The following is a 20,378-nucleotide window of genomic DNA, read 5'->3' on the forward strand; positions in this document are numbered from 1 at the left end:
TCCACCCTCAACAGTTCTTGCAGCAACCGCTCCCGTTCCTTACTCTCCTGCTTCCCTTTATGTGCCCTTATTGATATCAGCTCCCCCCTAACCACCGCCTTCAACGCCTCCCAGACCACTCCCACCTGGACCTCCCCATTGTCATTGAGTTACAAGTACTTTTCAATACATCCCCTCACCCTTAGACACACCCCCTCATCCGCCATTAGTCCCATGTCCATTCTCCAGGGTGGGCGCCCTCCTGCTTCCTCCCCTATCTCCAAGTCCACCCAGTGTGGGGCATGATCCGAAATGGCTATAGCAGTATATTCCGTTCCCCTCACCTTCGGGATCAATGCCCTACCCAGCACAAAAAAGTCTATGCGCGAATAGACTTTATGGACATAGGAGAAAAACGAGAACTCCTTACTCCTAGGTCTACTGAATCTCCACGGGTCCACCCCTCCCATCTGCTCCATAAAATCTTTAAGCACCTTGGCTGCTGCCGGCCTCCTACCAGTCCTGGACTTCGACCTATCCAGCCCTGGTTCCAACACTGTGTTAAAGTCTCCCCCCATTATCAGCTTTCCCGTCTCTAGGTCCGGAATGCGTCCTAGCATTCGCCTCATAAAATTGGCATCATCCCAGTTCGGGGCATACACGTTTACCAAAACCACCATCTCTCCCTGTAGTTTACCACTCACCATCACGTATCTGCCCCCGTTATCCGCCACTATAGTCTTTGCCTCGAACATTCCCCACTAATATAGCCACCCCCCTGTTTTTCGCATCCAGCCCCGAATGGAACACCTGCCCCACCCATCCTTTGTGCAGCCTAACCTGGTCTATCAGTTTCAGGTGCGTTTCCTGTAACATAACCACATCTGCTTTAAGTTTCTTAAGGTGTGCGAGTACCCGTGTCCTCTTTATCGGCCCGTTGAGCCCTCTCACGTTCCACGTGATCAGCCGAGTTGGGGGGCTTCCCACCCCCCCCTTGCCGATTAGCCATCATCTTTTTCCAGCTTCTCACCCAGTTCCCACGCAGCTGTATCTCCCCCAGGCGGTGCCCCCCCGCCCATCCTCTCCCGTACCCACTCCCCCCTTTCCCCAGCAGCAGCAACCCAATAATTCCCCCCTCCCACCCCCCCCGCTAGACCCCCCGCTAGCGTAATTACTCCCCCCGTGTTGCTCCCAGAAGTCAGCAAACTCTGGCTGACCTCGGCTTCCCCCCGTGACCACGGCTCGCACCGTGCGACGCCCCCTCCTTCCTGCTTCTCTATTCCCGCCATAATTATCATAGCGCGGGAACCAAGCCCGCGCTTCTCCCTTGGCCCCGCCCCCCATGACCAACGCCCCATCTCCTCTCCCTCCCCACCGCCCCCCATCACCACCTGTGGGAGAGAGAAAAGTTACCATACCGCAGGATTAGAACATAAAACCCCTCTTCGCCCCCCACATTCGCCCCACCACTTTGTCCAAACGTTCTTTTTAATAATCCACTCATTCCAGTTTTTCTTCTACAATAAAAGTCCACGCTTCATCCGCCGTCTCAAAGTAGTGGTGCCTCCCTTGATATGTGACCCACAGTCTTGCCGGTTGCAGCATTCCAAATTTTATCTTCCTTTTATGAAGCACCGCCTTGGCCCGATTAAAGCTCGCCCTCCTTCTCGCCACCTCCGCACTCCAGTCTTGATAAACGCGGATCACCGCGTTCTCCCATTTACTGCACCGAGTTCTCTTCGCCCATCTAAGGACCATTTCTCTATCTTTGAAACGGAAGAATCTCACCACTATGGCTCTGGGAGTTTCTCCTGCTCTCGATCCTCGCGCCATAACTCGGTACGCTCCCTGCACCTCCAACGGACCCGCCGGGGCCTCCGCTCCCATTAACGAGTGCAGCATCGTGCTCACATATGCCCCGACGTCCGCCCCCTCCACACCTTCAGGAAGACCAAGAATCCTCAGGTTGTTCCTCCTTGCGTTGTTTTCCAGTGCCTCCAACCTCTCCACACATCGTTTCTGATGTGCCTCCTGTATCTCCGTCTTCACCACCAGGCCCTGTATATCGTCCTCATTCTCGGCTGCCTTCGCCTTCACGACCCGAAGCTCCTGCTCCTGGGTCTTTTGTTCCTCCTTTAGCCCTTCGATCGCCTGTAGTATCGGGGCCAACAGTTCTTTCTTCATTTCCTTTTTTATCTCCTCCACGCAGCATTTCAAGAACTCTTGTTGTTCAGGGCCCCATATGAAATTGCCACCTTCCGACGCCATCTTGGTTTTAGCTTGCCTTCCTTGCCGCTGTTCCAAAGGATCCGCTGCAATCCGGCCACTTTCCTCTCCTTTTTCCATCCGTGTCCAGGGGGAATTCCCTTCTGGTTTTTTGCCGTTAAAATTGCCGTTGGGGCTCCTGTCAAGAGCCCAAAAGTCCGTTCCACCGGGAGCTGCCGAAACGTGCGACTTAGCTGGTCATCGCCGCACCCGGAAGTCGCCTCCTCCTCCCTTTTGACCATGGCCTCAATATCCCAAGTCATCCAGGGTTCCCTCTTTCTACGAGCCTTGCCCTTCACTCTTAAGAGGAATGTGCTCACCTTGAACCCTAGTTGACACCTTTTTGAAAGATTCCCACTTGCCACTTCATTTCATTTCATTTCAATTTTCACCAGCTGCGCCCTTGCCTGCAAAGAGGCAACCCCAATCAACTTTTGAAAGTTCCCGCCTAATACCCTTGAAATTGGCCTTGCCCCAATTTAAAATTTTAGCTTTTGGGCCAGAACTATAATTCCCCATAACTATCTTAAAACTAATGGAATTATGGTCACTGGTCCCAAAGTGATCTCTCACTAACACTTCCATCACCTGCCCTGCCTTATTCCCCAAGAGGAGGTCAAGTTTTGCCCCCTCTCTAGTCAGGCCATCCACGTATTGAATGAGGAATTCTTCCTGAATACACTCGACAAATGTCTCTCCATCCAAACCCCGAGTGCTATGGCTGTCCCAGTTAATGTTGGCAAAGTTAAGTCCCCAATCATTACAATCTCTTTACATGTTCACACTGGTGGTAATCTTTGGAGTTTCCGTCTTTGCATTAACAACATCAATGTTTGCTTTAGATGTAGGAACTAGAGGTTGTCCCTGTGTCTGATCAGAAGGTGAGGTGTTGCTTTCCTCAACAGTGTCTGTTAGTGTCAGGGTTGTAGGAAAGCTCAGGTCATGACTTTGTAGGGTTGAACCTGATTTTCTGTAGGCCCCGTTTCTGTCATCCATCTGCATGTCTCCTCTGGTCTGGACAGTTTAAGCGATAATAATCATTTTAATAATAATCTTTATTAGTGTCACAAGTAACTTACATCAACACTGCAATGAGGTTACTGTGAAAATCCCTTCGTCGCCACACTCTGGGTCTGTTTGGGTACACTGAGGGAGGATTCAGAATGGTGGCAGGAACCCATTTCTTCCCTGTGGCGTAATTCCGAACCAAACCTCCTTGTCCTTGATGGAAAACTGTATACGATCGCTTTCGTTTTCAGAGATTTCAACTGATGGAACATGGGGCGTAGTTGTCTTTTCACAATTAGCAATGTGGGAAAGGGTTTTGGCTGTACAATGTACAGTATTCCCAAACACGTGGAGGAACTTGTTAAGATGTTTGATCAGCGAACCGTTCCCTGGTTGCATTCAAGTTATGTTTTCACATTTGGACAAACGGTTCTGCTATCCATTAGTAGCTGGGTGGTATGGTGTGGACGTAATACGTTGAATACCGTTCTCCTGTAAGAAGCTTTCGAATTCTTGTGAGGCATTGAGGTCTGAAAGACTTCTAGCTTCAATAGTTTTCTCCAATGAGTTAGCTTTCATCACAGCACCCTCTGGCCACTTAGTGTGAGAGTCAACTGTTACCAAGAACATATGCCATGGAGTCATACAGCACAGAAACAGCCTCTTCGACCCACCATGTCTATGACCATCAAATACCAATTTTTCCGAATCACATTTACCAGCACTTAGTCCATAGCCTTCTGAGCCTTGACGATTTAAGTGCTCTGTCCAGATGAGTCTTAAATGTTGTGAGAGTATTATAACGTTTTTGCCAGGTGGCCTGATTTATATTACAAGGACACTTGTAGCTACAGCTATAAATGATTTATTAATATTAACTGTGGTTCAAATATATACAAAACAACAGATGAATAACAGTATGAGCATGCACAAACAACCTCTCCCCCAGCTCCCTAGTCCGTCTGAGGTCACCTGACTCTAACATTCACTGATATACTAATGACACTCCAGGTGGTCAGTCGGTGAATTACAACAAAACCATGATATCACTACAAGTACCTGTTCCACCAACCTCTCGGGCAGCGTGTTCCATATCTCCACCACCCCCTGGGTGAAAATCTTTTTCTTCGGGTCCCCTCTAAATCACTTACGCCTCACCTTAAACCTTCACAAGGTCCTGCAAATTCCATATGCATGCTTTGCCAGGCCATTCCCATGGATGCAGATGAGGTAAGGATGGCAGGAAGAACATGTTCTAGCTCTCATCAATTTCAACATCCAGTCCAGGCCACCAGAAATAACTTCTCACTATTTCCTTCAAGTGTACGACTCCGCAATATCCCTCGTGTAGCTTCTCTAATACCTGTTTCCTCAATGGTGGTGGAATAATCACACTGAGTCCCCATAGAAGACATCCTGACTGTACTGAAAGTTCCAATCACCTGGAATAGTCAGATTTCGGGTTAGGTGCTGGTCCCGAAGTCTTCCCAAGTAAAACTATATCCATTACTTCTGAGAATATCAGATTGCTCTGAGTGTGTTTCCTCACTTGTTTAGAAGTGACTGGTGTGTTGTCTACTTGTTCAAAAAACAATATTCCCATTTGAACAGTCTGACAAATTACCTGGCAGTGGTAATCTTGAAAGTCCATTGACATTACCATGACTGACTGTACTTAATAGTTTCAGAATGTGCAGACAAAAGCAATGCCCAACTTTGCATTGCACTTGTGGAAAGTGATGGAATTCCCAGTTGTGGTCCAAAAATGATAGTTAATGAACCATCAACAATGCAAACTTTCTCCCATAGAGGGATTGCTGGAATTTCTTTCCTCCAAAAATGATCCCTAATGCTTCCATTTCAATTTGGGAACAGTTACTTGCAGCTTTGCTCAAGCAAAATCAATGGGTCTTGTTCACCCGATGGCATGATGTGAGAGACTACCGCTACTACATCATAAGACGTATCACAAGCTAACTAAGAGTAACATTGGATCCAAGTGTGTAAGAACTTTAGATTTAAGTAATGCTTCTTTGGCTTGAACAAAAATGTTACTGCATTGATCTTCCACTTCTTGTTCTAGCACAAGAGGTTATGAAATGGTTTCATAAGTGTTGCCAAGTTTCGGACAAATCTTCCATAGCAGTTCAACAATACCAGGAAGGATCGTAACTGCTTCATACTGTGGAGGTGCAGGCCTCTCTATCATGGCCTTTTATTTGAAGGAGATTTGTGAAAGCCAGTGGATAACGGAGGATTGGAAGAACTCACACTTGTCCTTACGGACTCTCAGATCGTAGTCTCTCAATCTCTGGAGAGTGGTATCCAGATTTCCAAGGTGTTCCTCTACATCTCTTCCAGTGACTAGGATGTCATCCAGATAGCACTGGACTCTGCTCAGTCCACTTGGGATCTGATCCATTGCTCTTTGAAACAGTGCAGGAGCTGATGTGGTACCAAGTACAATCTTTGTGTTACAATCAATTTTGCTGAAATGTTGGCCTCCTGCCAATCCCACAAACAATCATTAATGTGAGGTCATGGGTACTGTTCAGCATATAACAGTGGATTCATGGTGACCTTTTAAGTCCCACAAATCCTTACGGATTCATCTTGCTTGATGACTGGAACAATTGGCATGGCCCATTCACTGATGCTGACAGGTTACAAGACTCCGGACTTGAACAAGTCGCTCAAAGTCCTCCTCCACCTTTGGCGTAATACCATACTGTACAGACTTTGCAATCAAGCATCTTGCCTGGTTCCTCATTTTATTTTCAGTTTAACTGTAATATCTTTCATGCTCCCTCATTCCCCATTGAATACAATAATGTGCTTTTTTCTCCTTTTTAAAAAAAATTTAAAGTCCCCAATTATTTATTTTTTTCCAATTAAGGGGCAATTTAGCATGGCCAATCCACCTAACCTGCACATCTTTTTGGGTTGTGGGAGTGAAACCCACGCAGACACGGGGGTGAATGTGCAAACCCCACACGGACAGTGAACCAGGGCCAGGATTCGAACCCGGGTCCTCAGCGTCGTAAATAATGTGCTTCTTAATATTTTCACGAGGCTGAATTCTCCATTAGTCATCATGTTGACTTTGGCCTTGTTTAGTCAAATTATTTTCAGCCATGTTAGATCCATCAACGCTGGTTTCCTTTTGCGACACATATAGACAAATCTGCTGTTTGCCCATTAAGTTGCACAGCTGCTTCAATGTGGCCCTTCAGTGGTGCCACTTCTCCTGTGTGTGTCTCTTCAGCACTCTCCTTGACGGCCTTAAGGGAATATGCTTATGTTTCCACTTGTAGACAGTCTCTGGCACCAATGAGACAGCTGCCCCAGTGTCAACTTCCATCCTTACTGGCTGTCCTTCCAAAAGTGGAGTGATCCAATATTGGTGTGTGGTACCAGCAATGGCTATCATATTCGGCGATAATTCATCATCTGTCTATGAGTTGTTTCGTTTTCCTCGACCCTTTTGTGCAGCACAGACATTCATCCTTTTATTTTGTTTAAATGCTGCCTTGGTTTGTACTTCTTATTTTTGCTTAGAGCTTGCTTATTCTTCTTACAGGCACTCTGTGTCCTCTTCCGCAGCTTTGACATACCATGTCTTTACACAACATTCAGCAACAGAATGCCCTGCTTTGCACGTCAGTAACATAAGAACTCGGAACAGGAGTAGGCCATCTGGCCTTTCGTGCCTGCTCCGCCATTCAATGAGATCATGGCTGATCTTTTGTGGACTCAGCTCCACTTTCCCGCCTGAACACCATAACCCTTTATTCCTTTATTCTTCAAAAAACTATCTATCTTTATCTTGAAAACATTTAATGAAGGAGCCTCAACTGCTTCACTGGACAGGGAATTCCATAGATTCACAACCCTTTGGGTGAAGAAGTTCCTCCTAAACTCGTTCTCCTTGCACCCGCCAGGAGTGGAAACAACTTCCCCGCACCTAGCCTGTCTATATCCTTCATAATTTTATGTGTTTCTATAAGATCCCCCCCCGCATCCTTCTAAATTCCAACGAGTACAGTCCCAGTCTACTCAACCTTTCCTTGGAATCCAACCCCCTCAACTCTGGGATTAACCTAGTGTATCTCCCCTGCACATCCTCCAGCGCCAGTATGTCCTTTTCAAGCTAAGGAGACCAAAACTGAACACAATACTCTCGGTGTGGCCTCACTAACACCTTATACAGTTGCAGCATAACCTCCCTAGTCTTAAACTCCATTCCTCTAGCAATGAAGGACAAAACACCTGTTGCTCCTGTAAACCAAATTTTTGCAACTCATGCACGAGGACACCCAGGTCCCTCTGCACAGCAGCATGTTTTAATATTTTATCATTTAAATAATAATCCCTTTTGCTGTTATTCCTACCAAAATGGATAACCTCACATTTGTCAACATTGTATTCCACCTGCCAGACCCTAGCCCATTCACTTAAACTATCCAAATCCCTCACAAGACTTCCAGTATCCTCTGCACTTTTTGCTTTACCACTCATCTTAGTGTCGTCTGCAAACTTGGACACATGGTCCCCAACTCCAAATCATCTATGTAAATTGTGAACAATTGTGGGCCCAACACTGATCCCTGAGGGACACCACTAGCTACTGATTGCCAACCAGAGAAACATCCATTAATCCCCACTCTTCGCTTTCTATTAATTAACCAATCCCCTATCCATGCTACTACTTTACCTTTAACGCCATGCATCACTATCTTATGCACCAACCTTTTGTGTGGCACCTTGTCAAATCCAGATATACCACATCCATTGGCTCCCCGTTGTCTACCATACTGGTAATGTCCTCAAAATTCCACTAAATTAATTAGGCGCGACCTGCCCTTTATGAACCCATGCGTCTGTTCAATGGGACAATTTCCATCCAGATACCTCGCTATTTCTTCCTTGATGATAGGTTCCAGCATCTACCCTACTACTGAAGTTAAGCTAACTGGCCTAAAATTACCTGCTTTCTTTCTACCTCTTTTTTTTAAACAGTGGTATCACGTTTGCTAATTTCCAATCCGCCGGGACCATCCCAGAGTCCAGTGAATTTTGGTAAATTACATGTACGAACCCTGAGATTCTTGGGTGTCGATTTGGTGTATTCGAGTACATTAACTCAATTGCTGAGCTTCCTTTGCAACCAGCTCCATTGAAACAGCGATTTTCATAGCCTTCAGAATTGTAAGATTACTATGTATCGCTTCGCTGCATGGACCACAAACCAATCTGTCCCAAATAGTGTCATTCAGCACATCTCCAAACTCTCAATATTCTGCAAGTCTTTTAAGCACAGCCACAAATTGCATGATTTAGAACTAACAGTGCAGAAGGAGGCCATTCGGCCCATCGAGTCTGCATCGACCCACTTAAGCCCTCACTTCCACCCTATCCCAATAACCCCTCCTAACCTTTTTGGACACTAAGGACAATTTAGCGTGGCCAATCCATCTAACCTGCATGTCTTTGGACTGTGGGTGGAAACCGGAGCACCCGGAGGAAACCCGTGCAGACTCCGCACAGACAGTGACACAGCAGGGAATCGAACCTGGGACCCTGGTGCTATGAAACCACAGTGCTAACCACTATGCTACCGTACTGCCCCTCTTCTTGGTTTCTTTTGGCTCCCCCTCTTGGTTTCTTTTATGGAATCGAAAGCTCACTGCAATCACCAAGGGTTTCGGCGAGAAATGTGTTAGCAAAAAATCTACAATCTGCTTGTACGTCTTAATGCCTGACTTCTCAGGTTTGTCAGGAAAATGGGCACCATAATATCTTCAGCTACTTGGTTTGCCTGTGCAAAATAGTCAAAATGCTCAGTTTAGGAGCTCCATTGCTTCACATTTTCATCAAAGGGGCTCACAATGCCAAAACCTCGTGCCATTTTTCTACTTATGGAGATTTCCCATAGGCACAATTTGTGTTTTCAGCGGTTACCTTGATTCCCTCGCGCGCAAGGCAACAACCTCCGTTGCAGCCGATTACTTATCATAGCTGTATAATCTTTTCTGCAGGCAGATTATCGTTACTCACGTCCCTTTTGTGCAGCATAGACATTCCTCCTTTAATTTTCATAGATTATCATAGAATTTACAGTGCAGAAGGAGGCCATTCGGCCCATCGAGTCTGCACCGGCTCTTGGAAAGAGCACCCTATCCACGGTCAACACCTCCACCCAATCCCCACAACCCAGCAACCCCACCCAACACCAAGGGCAATTTTGGACACTAAGGGCAATTTATCACGCCCAATCCACCTAACCTGCACATCTTTGGACTGTGGGAGGAAACCGGAGCACCTGGAGGAAACCCACGCACACACGGGGGAGGATGTGCAGACTCCGCACAGACAGTGACCCAAGCCGGAATCGAACCTGGGACCCTGGAGCTGTGAAGCAATTGTGCTATCCACAATGCTACCGTGCTGCCCTTGTTTAACTACTGCCTTGGTTTGCTCTTGCTTCTTATTTTTACCTCGCACATGGCGCAGGTGAAAAGCTTTCCTTTCTAACATTTGTTTCCAACTTTGCTTGGTAAATTTCTTCTTCCCGAGTGGCTAGCCAGCTTACATTAGTAGTCCTGGTCGCCAGTTTTCATGGAGGTATAAAACGAGGGAGCCGGGAGGTTTAAGACAACAGAGCTTTATTTACAGTGTGTGATCTTTGACGTGGCTGTTCTTTTTTTTTGTATTACCTGTACTAGGACTAATGATGTCACTTCCGATGAATACATTAATGCAACAGTTTCACTTGTGCTAATAGGATTTAATGTAAATACATAACAGAAATCAACATATACAGTGTCAACCAAGTGGTTAAAATCCACTAATAACATTCCCAAAAAGTTCAACTGGGCTGGTGAGTCATGACCTCTTTGAAATGCCTTGTTGAGGCTCGTAATCATGTCCCTGCCACGGTGCCCGTTCTATATATCACCGTGATCGCTAGCAACTTATCTACAACCGCAATGAAGCTAATGGGCCTTGAACGTGTCAGTTCAGACGTTCTGTCCTTTTAAATATTGGTGCCACGTGGACTTGCCTCTGGTCCAGGGCTTTCCAAACATTTTAAGCTGCGGAACCCCTAGTAACCTCCCAAGAGCATTGGGGACAGGAGAATGGGGATTAGAAAATATCAGCCTTGATTGAATGGCGGAACAGACTTGATGGGCCAAGTGGCCTAATTCTGCTCCTCTGTCTTATGGTTTTATGAGAACTCCAAGCATTCTCATAAAGCATTCCCTTTTCTTGCTGCAAAATAGGTGCGAACACAGAAATCAAATGTGAACCCTTTTTTTCTAGCTATATCTATGCATATATTGGAATTAGGAAAGAGTACACAGCCACAAATGCATTTGCCAGCTTTCCCCAAGGCCCTGCCGTCACCTGTAAGCCACGCGCTGCACCCCTGCTTCTGGCCAATTTGTCTCCTGCAGGGGCGGCATGTGGCACAGTGGTTAGCATTGCTGCCTATGGCGCTGAGGACCCGGGTTCGAATCCCGGCCTTGTGTCACTGTCCGTGTGGAGTTTGCACATTCTCCCCATGTCTGCGTGGGTTTCACCCCCACAACCCAAAAGATGTGCAGGGTAGGTGGATTGGCCACGCTCAATTGCCCCTTATTTGGGGGAAAAAAATAATTGGGTACTCTAAACTTATTTTTTTTTAATTAAAAATTTGTCTCCTGCAGTCGCCAATCAGAGCAAGAGCTCTGAGCACTGGATGCTGATAGGCTGACTAGAAATGGCAAATGGAGTTTAATCCATACAAATGTGAGGTAATGCATTTTGGTAGGTCTAACATAGAGGGGAAATATATCGTAAATGGCAAAACTCTTAGGAATACAGAAAGTCAGAGAGATCTGTGCGTGCAGGTCCACAGGTCTTTGAAAGTGACAACACAAGTGGACAAGGTAGTCAAGAAAGCATACGGAATGCTTGCCTTCATTAGACGGGGCATCGAGTATAAAAACTGGCAAGTCATGGTACAGTTGTATAGAACCTTGGAATATTGTGCACAATTCTGGTCGGCGCACTACCAGAAGGATATGGAAGTTTTGGAGAGGGTGCAGAGGAGGTTTACCAAGATGTTGCCTGGTCTAGAGGGTGTTAGTTATGCTGAGAGGCTGAATAGACTCGGACTGTTTTCATTAGAAAGATGGAGGTTGAGGGGTGACCTGATAGAGGTCTACAAGATTATGCGGGGCATGGTTAGAGTGAATGGGCATCGGGGCAGCACGGCCGCGCAATGGTTAGCACAGCTGCCTCACGGTGCCAAGGTCCCAAGTTCGATCCTGGCTCTGGGTCACTGTCCGTGTGGAGTTTGCACATTCTCCCCGTGTTTGCATGGGTTTCGACCACACAAACCAAAGACGTGCAGAGTAGGTGGATTGGTCACGCTAAATTGCCCCTTAATTGGAACAAATGAATTGGGTATTCTAAATTTTTTTTAAAAAGAGTGGATGGGCAGGCACTCTTTCCCAGAGTAGAGGGGTCAGTCACCAGGAGGCATAGGTTTAAGGTCCGAGGGACAAAGTTTAGAGGAGATGTGCGAGGCAGGTTTTTTCCGCAGAGGATGGCGAGTGCCTGGAATGCGTTGTCAGGGGAGGTTGTGGAAGCAGATACTTTAACGGCATTCAAAAGGCATCGCGACAATTATATGGATAGGATGGGTATAGAGGGATACGGCACAAGGAAGTGTTGAGGGTTTTTGCTGAGGTTGGTATCATGACCGGTACAGGCTTGGAGGGCCGAAGGGCCCATTCCTGTGCTGTACTGTTCTTTGATTTTGTTCTTAGCAAATTTGGCACATTTTACCATCTGCTTTACCTGAGTGAGATATATGGCTTCCTTTTAAATTTGGATGGTTTTGAAATTATCCTTTCTCTATCATTTGTGTTGGTAATGTCCCTTCCTTGCAGGGTGACACAATTAACCTGATTTAAGTCGTCCACGACCTTTACAAATTTAATCTTCATGAAATCTGGCATGAGCACAAAATCAAGTTGAATCCAACAGTCCCCATGGAAATCTGATGCTAATCCGAATTGAAAAGCCAACCGTATCAGCATGTCTTAGTGACCAGGTACCTATGGTGACTTTGAGAGATTTGAAAAAATCCTCAGCCCAGCTCCAGTAACCGGTCTATCAATCAAAACCATGCAATTAATCGTGAACCTTGTCCTGGAGTACATATGTGCATTGAATTAATTAGTCTGTCCTGAGGCATGAAAATTCCCCCAATCATAGAATCATAGAATATACAATGCAGAAGGAGGCCATTTGGCTACCGAGTCTGCACTGGCCCTTGTAATGGGCACCCTACCTAAGCCCACACCTCCACCCTATCCCCGTAACTCAGTAACCGCACCTAACCTTTTCTGGACACTACAGGCAATTTAGCATGGTCATTCCACCTAATCTGCACATCTTTCGACTGGGGGAGAAAACCGGAGCACCCAGAGGAAACCCATGCAGACACTGTGCGAACGTGCAGACTCCACACAGACAGTGACCCAAGCGGGAATGGAACCTGGGACCCTGGAGCTGTGAAGCAACAGTGCTAACCACTTTGCTGCCGTGTCACTAAATCAATCATATCCTCTTGGAGCCAGCTCTGTTCACCAGCTATCGCTCCTTCTTCACGAGACACTGTTAAGCATTGAGTACCCGTTCGGTGGACAAATGCCTAACTTCCTGTGCAGCATGATAACCAGCACCGCATGTCAGAAAATGCAAGTAAATTTCACCATCCTGTTAGCTCCTATCTTATTAACTGGTAGCCCTGCCAGTTAGAGATGTCGGGCTTTAGCAGCTTGGAAACTGAATAATGGTTTGCAATGAAACTTCACCGAGTCCATGATTTCATGCCCAGCTTTGCTCCAAATCTCTCCCTACACAGGAGCATTTCCTCATCACCTTAATGATAGACCTTCAGCATGGTAAAATTCAATAATCCAAGCCAAGTGCCTGGTAGCGGACTGATTGTCATTGGAAATGTAATCCAGATATTTGTACACGGTGCTATGGCGGAAATGTGACCACAGAACCACAGAAGCCCGAGCACCAGGCTGAGTGACCAGTGCCTGCAGGCAGACACCTCCCACAACAGTGCCTTCCCCTCTTGCCAGAAATTCATTTCACAAATTGGTTCTGAATCTTACACTTGATGTTGTGTAAAGTTGCAAACCATGTCTGTCAGGGCATTCTGGAGAAGAGTGGAGAAACCTAAAGGAAGAAATATATACATGTTAAACGGAGTTAATGGAATGAGAATGAATCAAATGTAGTCAAATATGGATATGCAGGGGAGCGGAGGGTGACTTATATCTCATGGTGAAGCAAACATACCCCAGTGGATTGTACGACACCAGCTCGGACTCACACCTGCTCACTAACAATGCCTGTGACACCATCCCCTGCCTCTTTTCCTTACCCTGCTTCCTTTCTTTTTAAGAATTTCTCCATTGCTGTGGTGTCCATTTACCAGATATTTTAACATTCCACATAATGCATCATTTTGAAGCATAATGGTGGGTATGAAAGTTTCCCGAGTCTTTGAATTAATGCACAGGAATGGGGCATGACAAGCCATGTGATATTGAACGACAAGAATAGAATCAACAGAATGCTGTTCTGGTTGGGTCCCAGTCCTTGAGGGGGACCAGCATTTCATAGAGGTCCGATAACTGTATGGTTGATTGGCTCTAGTAGGCAGATAGGGAATGGTAAAATTTGAGAGGGGTTCAGCAGTCCATCTCTGATTAGAGACTTAAACCAGTCTGTGCCTTTGCGTTGATATCACAATTAACAAATTGGAATCCAATAGGTAGTATCCTTTGGGCAACATGACTGAGTCAGTAAAGTTGCTCCCAGAGTCTGTGGCCACTCCATTATGAAATATGCAAATGAGAAGTGGGCTGTGGGGTGGGGTAACCAATCTCTACATTAACATTTTCTAAGACCAAAAGCATCCTTCTAACCATCCTATGCTTAATTCTTTAGCCAAGAGGAGTCCACCAAAGTAGAGAAAATGGCTGTATTGGAGGACGAGGAGGATGAACTGTATTATGACTATTCTGAAGAAGATGAAGATGAATATATTGATGACTGGGAGGAAGAAAGCAGTGAGGAGGATTTGTACAAAAAGGACCATGTCAATGATATGGAAGGTAATTGATGCATTAATCATTGTATAATTAAGCTATTCAGAGGTTTTTAAAAATAAATTTAGAGTATCCAATTTTTTTCCCAAATTAAGGGACAATTTAGCGTGGCCAATCTACCGACCTTGCACATCTTTTGCGTTTGGGGATGAGGCCCATGCAGACACGGAGAGAATGTGCAAACTCCATTCGGACAGTGACCTCGGGCCGGGATCGGACCTGTGTCCTCGGTGCCGTGAGGCAACAGTGCTAACCACTGTGCCACTGTGCCGCCTTATTAAGAGGTTTTTAACTTGCATTTTATCCTGTGGCTGAGAAACAAACAGCCTTCTCATTGAAGAAAAACACAGATTATCCATTATTTGTTTTGTGTAGCAAGCTATAACAAGGAGCCCTCACTTATCTCCAGTTTTCTCTTGGAGCAAAGGATTGGACATTTTGGTATTTATTTTTCTAGAGTCCTGACACTCTTCTAGTAGTTCATTTCATGAAGTGCAGTGATAAACATCTGCTAAAGTATATTTTGTGAATGCTAATCAAGTTGCAAGTCCTTTGAGTGTTGGTCATGCAAAATCTCAAGTAAAGTTTGAATTTGTGGGTAATGTAGCCTGCTATGAAGATGCAACCAGATGAAAATGTCAAAGTGGAGTTTTCTGAACAATGCAGCACGCTATACAGCTATTGAAAAATGGAGAAGTGCGGGATGCCAGGTTATTGCATTTTCTATTCTAAATGGCACCAAGGAGCCCTAGCTAAACTGGAGTCAATGGGAAGCAGGGGGGAAACTCTCTGCTGGTTAGAATCACACCTGGCACAAAGTAAGATGGTTGTGGTGGTTAAAGGTCAATCATCTCGGCTCCACTCTTGAGCTGACAAGTGGCAAGTTACATTTGTGCCATACCACAGGTGCCAGGCAATGACTATCTCTTTTCAGAGAGGATCTAACAGTCACCCCTTGATATTCAATGGCACGACCATCATTGAATCCTCCATGATCAACATCCTGGTGGTTACCAATGATCAGAAACTGAACTGGACTAGCCATATTAATACTGTGGCTATCAGGGCAGGTCAAAGACTAGGAATCCTACGGCGCATAACTCGCCTCCTGACTCCCCAAAACCTGTTCACCACCTACAAGGCTCAATTCAGGAGTGTAATGGAATACTCTCCATTTGCCTGGATGAGTGAAGCTCCAACAACACTCCAGAAGCTTGACATCATCCAGGATAAAGCAACTCGCTTGATTGCTCCCCCTTCCACAAACATTCAAACCCTCCAGCACCAATGAATAGTGGCAGCCATGTGTACCATCTACAGGATGCACTGCAGTAATTCACCGAAGTTCCTTCGACAGCACCTTCCAAATCCACAACCTGTACCATCCAGAAGGGAAAGAGCAGCGGATACCTGGGAACCCACCACCTGGAAGTTCCCCTCTAAGTCACTCGTTACCCTGACTTGGAAATATATCACATTTCCTTCACTGTCACCGGGAACAAATCTGGAATTCCCTCCCTAACAGCACTGTGGGTGTATTGACTGCAGCGGTTGAAGAAGGCAACTCACCATCACCTTCTGAACGGCAACTAGAGATGGGTAATAAATGCCAGCCTAGCCAGTGTCGCCCACATCCCGTCAATGAATAAAACAAAAACTACTCTTCAGGGGACAGAAGGCAGGTTTACCTGCCAACAGCTCGTGGGCTCTCACAGTTAGAGGGCCAATAGAAGGCCCTCCAGGTCTGAAAGGGCATCAATGGGTGGGTAGGGAGCAGCTGTTCCCCTTAGTTGAAGGGTCAGTTACAAGGGAACAAAGGTTCAAGATGAGGGGAAGGAAGTTGAGGTGGGATTTGTGGAAAAATCTTTTTTAAAAAAATATATATATATTCAAATTTTTCAACAAATGTTCAACAAAACTCCCCCAACAAGAAAAAGAAACAAAAACACAACAAGCAAAAATTATACATAGGATTTCCCCCAGAAACAATAATCCCCCATATAACAGTAGAAAACACAAATAGGGAAACACCCCACCTTAACCCAATCGCCACCCCAAAAGAACCCCACCGGGTTGCTGCTGACCTCCTCCTAACGCTCCGCGAGATAGTCTAGGAACGGTTGCCACCGCCTGAAAAACGCTTGCACAGACCCTCGCAAGGCAAACTTTATCCTCTCCAGCTTGATGAACCCTGCCATGTCATTGATCCAAGCTTCCACGCTAGGGGGCTTCGCACCTTTGCACAATAACAAAATCCTCCGCCGGGCTGCCAGGGACGCAAAGACCAGAATACCGGCCTCTCTTACCTCCTGCACACCCAGCTCGTCCGAAACCACAAATAATGCTAAACCCCAGCACGGCTTGACTCGGGCGTTCATCACCTTGGACATAGTCCTCGCAAAACCCCTCCAAAACCCATCCAGCACCGGGCACGACCAGAACATATGGCAGTGATTTGCTGGGCTCCCCGAGCACCTCACACATCTGTCCTCCAACCCAAAGAACCTACTCAACCTCGCCCCTGTCATATGCGCTCTGTGAGTAACCTTGATTTGTATTAGGCTGAGCCTGGTGCAAGAGGAGGAAGAATTAACCCTACTCAGGGCATCAGCCCACAGACCCTCATCTATCTCCTCCCCAAGCTCCTCCTCCAACTTGCCCTTTAACTCCTCCACCGAGGCCGCCTCCTCTTCCTGCAGCTCCTGGTAAATCGCCGAAACCTTGCCTTCTCCAACCCATACACACGAAATCACAGTGTCCTGAATCCTACGTGCTGGAAGCAGCGGGAATTCCCTCACCTGCCGCCTCACTTGCATGTACCTGAAAGCATTTCCCGGGGGTAGCCCAAATTTCTCCTCCAGCGCCCCGAGGCTCGCAAACGTCCCATCGATCAACAGGTTCCCCCATTCTTTTAATCCCTGCCCGATGCCAGCTCCGAAACCCCCCATCCATCCTTCCCGGGACGAACCGATGATTCTCCTGAATCGGGGACCAAACCGAGGCTCCCATCTCGCCCCTGTGTCGCCTCCACTGCCCCCAGATCTTCAGCGTCGCCGCCACCACTGGACTCGTGGTGTACCTTGTCGGCGGTAGCGGTGCCGTCACCAGCGCCCTCAGGCTCGTGCCCACACGACACCATCTCTAGCCTCTTCCACGCTGCCCCTCTCTCTCCATTACCCACTTACGGACCATCGCCACATTGGCTGCCCAATAATAGCCACATTGATTCGGCCTCTACCCTTCGGGGTCTTATTCGCTCACACGTATCCCATCATGATGCTCCTGCTTACCTGTTTGAAAAAGGCCTTGGGGATCAAAATGGGAACGCACTGGAACACAAAGAGAAACCTCGGAAGGGCCGTCATTTTGATCGACTGAACCCTACCCGCTAGTGAGAGTGGCAGCATATCCCATCTTTTAAAATCCTCCTCTATCTGCTCCACCAACCACGTCAAATTGAGCTTATGCAGGGCCCTCCAACTCCTAGCTACCTGGATCCCCAGGTACCGAAAGCTCCTTTCCGCCCACTTCAGCGGTAGCTCGTCTATCCCCCTTCCCTGGTCCCCTGGATGCACGACAAAGAGCTCACTCTTCCCTACGTTGAGTTTATACCCCGAAAAGTCCCCAAACTCCCTAAGGATCCGCATGATCTCCGCCATCCCTTCCACTGGGTCCGCAACATACAACAACGGGTCATCGGCATACAACGACACCCGGTGTTCCTCTCTCCCCCGCCCCCCCCCCCCACCCCCCCGAACCAATCCCCTCCATTTCCTGGACTCCCTCAGTGCCATGGCCAGCGGCTCAATTGCCAGTGCAAACAACAAGGGGAATAAGGGACACCCCTGCCTCGTCCCCCGGTACAGCCGAAAGTACTCTGACCTCCGCCGGTTCGTAGCCACACTCGCCACAGGGGCTCTATATAGTAGCCTGACCCAACTTTTATGAACCCCTCCCTGAACCCAAACCTCCGCAACACTTCCCAAAGATACTCCCACTCCACCCGATCAAAGGCCTTCTCCGCGTCCATAGCTGCCACTACCTCCGCTTCCCCTCCCCCGAGGGCATCATAATCACATTGAGGAGCCTCTGCACATTAGTATTCAGTTGCCTACCCTTCACAAATCCCGTCTGGTCCTCATTAATCACCCCCGGGACACAGTCCTCAATTCTCGTAGCCAGAACCTTCACCAGCAACTCAGCGTCAACATTGAGGAGCGAGATCGGTCTATACGACCCACATTGCAATGGACCCTTGTCCCGCTTCAAAATCAAAGATATCAGCGCCCTGGACATTGTCGGGGGAAAGGTCCCCTCCTCCCTCGCCTCATTAAAAGTTCCAACTAGCAATGGGCCCAACAGGTCCACGTATTTCCTGTAAAATCAACCGGGAACCCATCCGGCCCTGGGGCCTTCCCCGCCTGCATGCTCCTCCAGCTCCTCCAGCCCAGCCGGCGCCCCCAGCCCAACCACCTGCTCCTCCTCCACCCTCGTGAACCTCAGCTGATCTAGGAATCGTCGCATCCCCTCCTCCCCGCCGGGGGCTCAGACCTGTACAGATCCCCATAGAAGTCCCTGAATACCTTGTTTATTCTCACCGCACCGTATTCCTCCCTCTATCCCTAACTCCACCAATCTCCCTCGCTGCCTCCCTCTTACAAAGCTGATGTGCCAGCATCCGACTCGCCTTCTCCCCATACTCGTACGCCACCCCTTGCGCTTTCCTCCACATGCCTCTGCCTCTGCTTTCCCCGTAGTCATCAGGTCAAATTCCATCTGGAGGTTCCGTCGCGCCCTAAGTAGCCCCTCCTCGGGGGCCTCTGCATAGCTCCTGTCCACCCTTAAAATCTCCCCCACCAACCTCTCCCTCTCCCTCCTCTCTCTCTTCTCCCTGTGGGCCCTAATGGAGATTAGCTCTCCCCTGACCACCGCCTTCAACGCCTCCCAGACTACCCCCACCTGCACCTCCCCATTGTCGTTGGCCTCCAAGTATCTTTCAATACACCCCCGAACCCGCCCGCACACCCTCATCCGCCAACAGTCCCACATCGAGGTGCCACAACGGGCGCTGGTCCCTCTCCTCCTCCAACTCCAGCTCCACCCAATGCGGGGCGTGATCCGAGATGGCTATGGCCGAATATTCCGTTTCCTCCTATCGGGATTAGCGCCCTACTCGAGATGAAAAAATCTATCCGGGTGTAGGCTTTATGGACGTGGGGAAAAAAGGAAAATTCACTGGCCAGCAGCCTGGCAAACCTCCATGGATCCACTCCCCCCCCCCCGCCCCATCTGGTCCATAAACCCCTTGAGCACATTGGCCGCAGCCGGCCTCTTACCCGTCCTGGACCTAGAACGGTCCAGTGCTGGGTCCAGCACCGTGTTGAAGTCCCCCATTATCAAACTTCCTACCTCCAGATTCAGAATCCGACCCAGCATGCGATTCATAAATCCGGCATCATCCCAATTCGGGGCATATACGTTCACCAGCACCACCCGCACCCCCTGCAACCTACCACTCACCATCACATATCGACCTCCATTATCCGCCACGATATTCAGTGCCTCGAACGACATCCACTTCCCCACCAGTATTGCAACCCCTCTGTTCTTCGCATACAGCCCTGAATGAAAGACCTGCCCTACCCATCCCTTTCTCAGCCTAACCTGATCTGCCACCTTCGGATGCGTCTCCTGGAGCATAACCACGTCTGACTTCAGTCCCTTTAAGTGCGCGAACACCCGGGCCCTGTTGACCGGCCCGTTCAGGCCCCTCACATTCCAGCCGGATCAGGGGGCTACCCCCCCCCCCCCCCCCCCCCCCCCCCCTCCCCCTGCCTACGAGCCATCTCCTTTTTGTTGTCCAGCCACGTTCCCGCACCCTCCAGTCCCCCAGGCAGTGGACCCCCGCCCCAACTACCTCTCCTACCTCCAGCTCCTCTTTGG

The 20,378-nt window shown here is 48.1% G+C and overlaps 1 protein-coding gene across 1 annotated transcript in view; it reads left to right on the forward strand.

Annotated features, from left to right (window-relative positions):
- aplp2 (amyloid beta (A4) precursor-like protein 2) overlaps positions 1-20,378 on the forward strand; it is a 249,202-nt gene that overhangs the window by 137,781 nt on the left and 91,043 nt on the right. Inside the window, 1 exon segment of the mRNA XM_072486858.1 lies at positions 14,275-14,441. Within this exon segment, the coding sequence (XP_072342959.1) occupies positions 14,275-14,441 (167 nt within the window).

The sequence above is a fragment of the Scyliorhinus torazame genome, chromosome 21 (assembly GCF_047496885.1).
Source record: "Scyliorhinus torazame isolate Kashiwa2021f chromosome 21, sScyTor2.1, whole genome shotgun sequence".
Classification (NCBI taxonomy): domain Eukaryota; kingdom Metazoa; phylum Chordata; class Chondrichthyes; order Carcharhiniformes; family Scyliorhinidae; genus Scyliorhinus; species Scyliorhinus torazame.